We start from the raw sequence: 9158 nt of genomic DNA on the forward strand, positions 1-9158 counted from the left end.
AAATCACTGTGACACTGTCTGTGTGTGTGTGTGTGTGTGTGTGTGTGTGTGTGTGTGTGTTACATGTCTGTAACCCTGAGGAAATGGACAGACTTGATGACCTTGTGAACTGGCAATAGCTCTAGCCTTGGATTCAAGAACATTAATGTATTGTCTTCCTCAATTCCTCATGAACCCTGTGGCAATAAAGAGCAAATATTTCATATATCTATGCCTGCCTCCTTTTGTGCCTCAGTGTGGGCTCAATGGCAGTGCACAACATTCAGAAATGGAAAAAGAAACAAGGTTTCTTTTTCTCATTTTCTTCAGATGGTACATCACATTTAATTTTTCCCCTAAAAATATTTCTCAGCATTCCTTTCCTTTTTTTGTGAAGAAATAGTCTGCTTTGTACACACTATCACAATTTCCCTAAGCATGCTGTAGTGCAGATTTGGATCTGGACTATAATTATTCCTTGCAATTGAAAAGTTGAAGAGTACAGAGCTTCATTTGATTTGAGTTTTTAGACTCCTCACCACTATGCTGATGTGTAACAGTTGTCATGGAGACTAACCTGCACCCATTATGAGGCCTGGGGCAGAATCTTTAGTGTGGACTGTTCCAGATACGTACGGGTTGTCAGCCCATCGCAAGTGGAGATGGAGGTGACAGTCAGGCTAGGAAGAGACAAAAAAAAATTTTTTTTTTTTGCACTTTGGCAATCATGACAATCTGATTACCAAATAGATGCACCACCAACCAGTGTTTTACATAAGGTGTGCACTTAGTAGAGAATCTAGACTCATTGAAAAACACACAAAACTTGCTTTAACACACACTAATAACAGTCTAAGTTCTACAGTAAGCAGTCCATAATTCAAAACCACTTCACAAGTCATACTACATAATGTTCCGGATAAAAGATGGATCAGAGCATGAATATACATGCATATTTAAGGTGCCAAAAACCTCAACAGGGTTGCAATAAAAAAGGAGAAGAAATGGCAAGATGAGCAGTCAAAATGATAAAAAATGAGTGAGGAAGGAAGAAAGAGTGTTGACAAGTGAGGAGGAGAAGAGAACAATGAGAAAAAAGACATGTCAAACAGACAGCTGAGAGATGAAGATGTGAGAACGGTTGGCTAGACAGACAGGAAAGGAGAGAGAAGCCGATATATGTCCTTTCAACTTGTGATTTATATCTTATTTCGTCTTGTCTCAGGTTTGCCAGAAACCTTATTTGTGTCTTAATTAATGGCCAGCTACCAGTCACAGTATTTAAAATGGGCATTTATAATGATACATATCATCTTTAGCTGTGTGTGTGTGTGGGGATTGATGACTCAGATCGTTTGTCTCATGAGACAGCAGCAGAATCAGTGGCTGCTCTGCCCACCAACTCTCAACTGAAAACAGCGGGAGATGAGTCAGATCGAGGGGTCAGTGACTTCACGTCTGTGTCTGAGACAGTTGCGGTACAATCTTCCTGAACAGGAAAAAAGCTGAGTGTGGGCTGGATGTATATCTGTAGATGTATAATGAATTAAAGTCACGATTTTGTAGGTATGAATATGCAATGAGCTGAAGGGAAAATGACATCTGCACAATTATATTTTAATCAAATGTGGAGTTTGCAAACTGTTTTTAGTTTGTGAGTATGTTATGTACACTTCCGTTCAAAACTTTGGGGTCTGTAAGAGTTTTTTAATGGTTTTTTGCTCACAACAGCTGCATTTATTTGAGCGAAAATACAGTAAAAGAGGAATATTGTGAATTTTATTACAATTTAAAACAACAGTTTTCCTATTTTAATCTTTTAATAATTTATTCCTGTGATGCAAAGCTGAATTTCAGTAGTCATTACTGCAGTCTTCAGTGTCACATGATCCATCAGAAATCACTGTAATATGCTGTTTTGGTGCTCAAGAAACATTTCTTATTGTTATCAAAATTGAAAACAATTGTGCTGATAAATATTTTTGTAGAAACCATTATATATTTTTTCCAAGAATCTTTGATAAATAGAAAGTTCAAAAGAACAGCATCTGAAATAGAAATCTTTTGTAACAAAGTTTTTACTGTCACTTTTTATTTATTGAATTCGTTTTGAATAAAGGTATTAATAAAAGTATTACATTTCTTTTCTAAAAAATAATAATCTTACTAAATGTTTGCACGGTAGCTTACTTATGAATATCCCATGTAAATAATATGTTTGAGAATCCAAGTATTAACTGAAAGGTATAAAAAGGGGCTTAAAAACAAAAAAACTATTCTGCTTAACTTTCATTGTCCCCCTCAAACTCAGTCCTACACAAATAAAATGGGTGCAGAAGCTAGACCAGAAGTAATTTAGCACTGATAGATACATAGAAATGCAAAAGACCATTTTAATTGCTGGAATGGAAGCTGGAATGAGGAATGAGCAGACCAATTTACCTGCTTGCAGCTGACAGGTTTGCCATTCATATCAGTTGTGGGAGGAGCCAGTGGTTCCCAGTCTCTGCCTTTGTTGTAGGTGATGAGAGTCATCACTTTTCCATCTACTTTTTGATTGGCTAAGAATACGCCCTTGATGCCACGAACCTGAAAAACACACACAACCAAAAGATGTGGCAGAGTTACTAGACATCAGAAGCAGTCACACCCAATTTTTATGTGTGTGTTTTTAAAGTGTTACAGGGAAAGGTCTCTAACAATGTAAACTTTACCACAGCTAAAGGGGCTTAAAAACAAAACAAAAACTATTCTGCTTAACTTTCATTGTCCCCCTCAAACTCAGTCCTACACAAATAAAATGGGTGCAGAAGCTAGATCAGAAGTAATTTAGCACTGATAGATACATAGAAATGCAAAAGACCATTTTAATTGCTGGAATGGAAGCTGGAATGAGGAATGAGCAGACCAATTTACCTGCTTGCAGCTGACAGGTTTGCCATTCATATCAGTTGTGGGAGGAGCCAGTGGTTCCCAGTCTCTGCCTTTGTTGTAGGTGATGAGAGTCATCACTTTTCCATCTACTTTTTGATTGGCTAAGAATACGCCCTTGATGCCACGAACCTGAAAAACACACACAACCAAAAGATGTGGCAGAGTTACTAGACATCAGAAGCAGTCACACCCAATTTTTATGTGTGTGTTTTTAAAGTGTTACAGGGAAAGGTCTCTAACAATGTAAACTTTACCACAGCTGAGCTATTTTAGTTCACTATGCAAAAGGTAGGATGTAAAGCTCACACTGCCTTGTTTTACAAAGGTGCTTGTGGGGTGAAATGCTGACCTCTAGGATGTCGATGAGGACATTCTCTTCAGGCTGCTTGGTGCTACGGACGTTCTCCAACACAATGGAGTAATAGACTCCTTGTGGATCTGACTGGTAGAGGTTGTACGTGTCTGTCTGATACCATTCCTGCAGAGCCAGGAATACCTGATTCTCGTCTGTACTCACAATTTGCACATCCTGCACAGAAAGACAAAAACAGAGAAAAGCAGAAAGATACCACACAAGGAGATTAGAACCTCATGTAAAGATAAAAGTGAAATAAGTTCAATGCAAATTACAGTTTCAGTTTTCTCAGCAGGTACAAATAATTAACATCATAATTCGTTTGGGCTTGCGTCTTTGTGTGAAGAGAGACAGAAAAGCTGAATGCTTTCACATGTGCTTACAGAAAACAACCACAAAAAAGTGCTGCATATAAATCCTTGGTGATTATACTTAGTTGCTTTGAAATGAAAAGTTTATTTTGAGCTGCTGTGAAGAAATGAGTTGGAACATGAACTGTGTAGGGACAGATTTAGATGTAACGAAAGCATGAACATTTAATGAATCCATCCTATAATTAGCTCTTCTGGTTTGCCTTAAAATACCGAATCAACATTAAGCTCCTCAGTTTTGGTAGCTTAGCTGCATACAGTCATGTGCTGTGGCAATGACTGTGCCAGGACGGGGGAGTTTGTCACCATGTTGCTCTTCCCGATAAAGTGAAAGTGGGTCGCATTAATTTAGGCACAAAGATGAAGGGTACAAGCTCATGCCCCCAGCTGAATTAATTCATAAGAACTTAAGTGAAGAGCTAGCAAAGTCCCTGAAGTGCTGAGTAGCTTTAATGTGCTTCAGAGACCAAATTCTAAGGCTATTTCTCACTTATGTCCCACTAACAGCAGTTTAGAGGCACTGAACCCCTCTGTGAGAGGTCAGTTACACAACACCTGTTTGCTCTGAGAATTAAAGAATGGAATAGGGAAGATAAGGATAAAGTAACACGCTTAAAGAGCATCTGTAACTACTTGTGTGTATGCATATGCATATGGACCAACACACACTACGTATCTCTACTGTACATGCAGCTTCTATATAAAGAATGATTTTAGGCACAGAAAACTTTCCAAGAGGCTTCAATAAAGTCATCCTGGAAATGTCTACTTATGGGTTTCAAAAATCGTTATTATGACATGATGTGCATTCAAATGATTTTGGTCAGAATTAAATAGATTTGCCAGACAATTTCATATTTCTCTGGCTTTTTCACTTCCCAAAATGACAAGAAGTTTTTTCTAATGCAACACTGTCAGTCCTGTGTCTTGAGTTTTCCTCCCCCACGTGCTCCATTTATGCTCCATTATTCAGTTTATGCCCATGTTTGGTTTCTTTCCTGTTCCTGTTCCCTGATTGTGTTCTATTGTTCCCAGGTGTTTGTTCATTGATTCAGGTGTGTCTGATTAATTCCCTCGTTAAGTTCCCTTCTTAAGCTCTGTTCTGTTTAGTTTCCCTCGTCCGGTATTGAATGTCATCTTTCCCCCCTACGTGTGTTTTCCTGGTTCCCTTGATGTCATTAAAGTCTCTTTGTTCGAAGTATACTCCACGTCTCCTTGTTCCTTGTTCCTCGCTCCACGCTCCCTTCACAGTAGCGAACGTGACAAACATAATGATGAACATTAGCTGTATAACTTGTGTTGCATCTGTATATTTTATCATTCTTGTGGTGCCACAGAGCATGACAGAAAATGTGGTCTGGTCTGTCTCCTCATAACCCGGCTAAATTAGTTGTTTTCTGGCAAGATTTATCACTATTTTTCATCAAAACACAAAATGCATGCAAACAAAATGGTACCATCAACATTCACAATTCCAACTTATTTTGATCAATGACCCAACTCGGAAAGTCTTGACTTAAAGAGAGTTTAGTGTGAAGAAAAAAACAAAAACAAAAACCTTCTAAAAAAAACTCTTCCAACTCACTATTAAAGAGGCTTCTAATCCTGTTTCAGCCCTATGTTCTCTTCCTTCCCAAAATATCTTTCTATATTCACACACAAACACTTCTGAAAAGTACCAATTTCCCCTGAAGACTTAGACTATTCTGAAGAAATGAAAGCAAATTTCAGAGAAGCTCTTATATAGAGGTGAGTGTAAATGTGTACATGGCTTTACAGATATTATTTCCAATTAAATGTACCCTTTTACCAACCTTAGTTGTCAGGAGGTTCATGATGACATCTGGAAATAAGCAATCACAAATTGTAATAGCCGAGTGATTGCTTCCATGTTTGCTATTTAATTTTTCGATCAGATTTGGACATGGTACTGAACACGCCTCTTGTCTAAAACTGCAATGTAATTCCTATCTGTTGATTTGGGGTCAAATATGAATAGCTCAACATGTCTTAGTTAGTTGTGAATTAAAATTTTAACAATGAGGTCATCTTCCCATCAAGGCTTACACAAGACAGTGAAGTCATCGCTGTTAAACACATCTGCTGAAAGTTCCCCTGGAGAGAGTGGAAGTTTTAAATGAGGATTATAAAATCATCGAAATCAGCACACAAACAGCAACAAGAACAACAGAGCAAGAGGATTAAAAGAGGAAACTGTGAGTGAAGCACTTTCATTTTCTTTTTAAGTCTTACATTTTCCTGGCTGGATAGGTCCTGTCTTTGTCTATCATACTGTGTGATAGGACACTCAGGTCCCTAGTACTGATAACAGCACTATCAGAACTTAAGACAGCACTATCCATCTGTCTCTGACAGCAGGCACAGGACCCCGATCAGCCAAGACACAGCTGCAGGACATTTGTGGCTCTGCCAACAGCCACAATCCGTGAGTGCATTATCAGCAGGCTAACCGAGTGTCTAAGATAGAAGGATGGGATAGGTAACTACAAAGGGATGGATGGAAAGACAGGAAATCTGTAAAGAAAAATAAAAAAAGAAAAGAAATGAAATGGCATATTAAGACTCCAGCAGAATGTTTGCTTTTTCTCTGTGTCTGGTGGTTTAATTGTGCTCCAATAGTGGTGCATTTGAATTCTGGTCATGCGGTTCCATTCTTGAAGCGGAGAAATAATTATTTTTTGGCCCAAATCAATAGTATTGTTTCTATTCACAGTCTGCTTCAAGTAAAAGAGCACTGGACCCTTTTTAAGTGATTTTGTGTGGTTCAGGGGCGATTACAATTTGATTGCAATACCAACATTTATCTAAGCTGAAACATTTAAAGCAGGCTTGCAAAATTAGAGATGCAACACAAAGTTAAATTTTCCAGAATGGCGTCATTTCTCAAGTGCACTTAATGATTGGAGATCAAGTTGACTGAAATGTGCCTCTTGAAATTTGACACGCTAATGATATTTGTTCATTTTAGATGGGCTCACTACCTTGCTGAAACACTAAATGGCAAACATCTTCTTTAAAGGGAAAGATTTTTTATTTTCTGAAAAACACACATTCTTCTGTGTTCCACATGTCATGCAGGTTTTGAACAACAAGGGTGAGTAAATGATGATACAATGTTCATTTTTGGGTGAACTATCCCTTTTTTTAAATAAAAAGCAGCCTACTTCATGCAAATTTTTAAAACAATAAACAAACAAACTAATTATTTGAGATGAGTTTTAAAATCAGTAAAATGAAGGATGAAAGGGGAAAAAAAGAAAGGAAGAAGTGGAGCTTAGCCATTTAGTGCCCTAGGTATGTTACAACAAACAAATCGTCCCACTGGAGCCAAGGACCATCATTAATCCATAACGTAAAGAACTGAACTTCAGGAGAGACCTTAGACTGCATACTGAAATTGGGTTTTGCATTTTTCAAAAGGTTTTCAATTATTCACTGTGGAAAATATGAGCACAACATCAGCCAACCCCATCTCTCTCACACACTCCTGCTCTCTTCTGGGTTCTTGAACCGGGTGTCTAAAATTTGACCTATCTGCTCAGTCAAGCGACAAGCAACTAAAAGAGCACAGAAAAGCGGGTCTAGAGAGGGAAAAAAACACCAATATGGCTTTAACCCACAAATGACACCACAAAAGGGAAATGATAAATATATCCAAAAACCCTTGCATATGCACTGAGCGAATAAAAATATAGCATTTTCAACTTCTACAGTAATTAAATCAAAGCTTTTATCCTTTGCCACTAAGACAAATGCCTGGTAATCTAGGGCATCGTTTTAGTAGTACTTTTTCTCTTACACTTTTCTCTCTCTCTTTCACTCTGTTACAGTGAATCCGTGGTTGGCATAGTTACAAATGCCATTGACAGCAGCTGCCCTACAGCCTCTCTCCTTTCCCTGCCTCTTTTTCTTTGAGGTGAAATATACATGAAGCAGGCCCCTCTGGCCTCCACTCCAATCAATGTTATTCAATTACAGTCAGCCAGCATTTTACTGAAGTACTCCCTTGGGTTAGAGCCACAGACAGCCTGGTCAGTCATCAGCTGTAACCCTTAGCCAGCTGTCTTCTTTCGCCGGCATATTACTGCCATACATCACGGCTCCTCAGTAGGTTAAACCCACATCTGGGTTGTAATGGTGTAGTGTTTCAATGCTAGACACCAACTGTGCTCTTCAGTTCATACATATTGCTGTAATACGTCATAGTTAGTCTCAGGCTTTAAAGTGAAATCCACAACAGCTGCAGTTGATAAAAGAACAATAACCACCTTCAAACAGTATTTCACATTTAGTACATAGTTCATGACAAAAACAGCAGTAACTTCAAACACAAAACTAAACATGCACATGAAGCTGCTACAGTAGATGTTAGTAAAAAAGTACCAAAATTAATCTTAGGATATTTAACATTTATGCACCAGTTTCCCTGTTTGTTTCACTCCATTTGTCTGTGTTTGCAAGTTTTGGACATGCTGACAGTCTGTGCATTAGTGGTGGCTATTTTTCAGTGACTATTACTGCAAGTTACATCAGTACACCAGTAGGTGGCATCAAGTGACTGTATTTATAAGCGAGTCATTGAATCATTTATTTAACCAATTTGATCAAACTCACTGATTCATTCAGCAATTAAACTTCAGGTTTCAGTCATGGAATCATTTACTCAACCAATGTGTTCAAAAACACTGATTTATTCAGGAACAAATCACCAGTTTTAATTAAAAAACAGCAATCTTGATATGTGTGATATTGCTTAATTTACAGTGATGTGATTGAATGAGACTAAATAGCAGAAAGTTAAAAATACATTTTAAACAATCAATATGGAAACACATTTATGATATTAAATATCACTTTGCATTACCTTTGTACAAAAAAAGTGTCTGATACACTACATAAAAATGTTTTTAAACATACAAATGGTTTTTTTTTTTGCCAAGAATACAACCCAAAAGTCATTTCAGAGTAAATATTGGTCATTTAACAGCCACATTTCTGAGGACCGTACCTTTGGAAGGTCATATTTAGGTAATCTCATCTGAACAAATTCATTCCTTCGGTATGAGACGTAATACTTGGTTCGATTTCCTGTAGTTACCTAAAAAAAAAAAAAAAAATTAAAGACTGTTTTTATTTCACTATCCCAATTTTGAGACAAACCACTCTCACTTTCCTATTCATCCTTTTCAATCTCAATTCACAATGTCGATTTTACCTGCTGGTATTATCCCAACAGATTCAGTCTCTACTAGCACTGAATCAAAAGCTCTGTCTGTTGGTCTCTATGGTTTACATAAATTGTGTCCACTGTGCAACAGCATGACTTTGACCGAACACAAACATTTCACACAATGTAGTCCTGTTTCTCAAGGGCATATCTGAATTCCTTTGCAACAGCTGCAATCCCTTCAAAAAACAACTGAGCAGGTGAGGGGGGGATGAGGGAGAGTGAGAGAAATTAATATGTCCTTGAGTTATTGGCTAATTATAAAAGATCC

The 9158-nt window shown here is 37.7% G+C and overlaps 1 protein-coding gene across 1 annotated transcript in view; it reads right to left on the reverse strand.

Moving 5' to 3' along the window:
* Nucleotides 1–9158, reverse strand: part of LOC107653297 (VPS10 domain-containing receptor SorCS2-like) — a 164386-nt gene that overhangs the window by 18725 nt on the left and 136503 nt on the right. Inside the window, exons 8-11 of the mRNA XM_016439971.1 lie at nt 8669–8758; nt 3263–3442; nt 2896–3042; nt 557–659 (exon numbers count right to left, since the gene is read on the reverse strand). Coding sequence (XP_016295457.1) covers nt 557–659; nt 2896–3042; nt 3263–3442; nt 8669–8758 — 520 coding nt within the window. The remainder of the gene's footprint in view (nt 1–556; nt 660–2895; nt 3043–3262; nt 3443–8668; nt 8759–9158) is intronic.

The sequence above is a fragment of the Sinocyclocheilus anshuiensis genome, unplaced genomic scaffold (genome assembly GCF_001515605.1).
Source record: "Sinocyclocheilus anshuiensis isolate Anshui unplaced genomic scaffold, SAMN03320099.WGS_v1.1 scaffold219, whole genome shotgun sequence".
NCBI lineage: Eukaryota > Metazoa > Chordata > Actinopteri > Cypriniformes > Cyprinidae > Sinocyclocheilus > Sinocyclocheilus anshuiensis.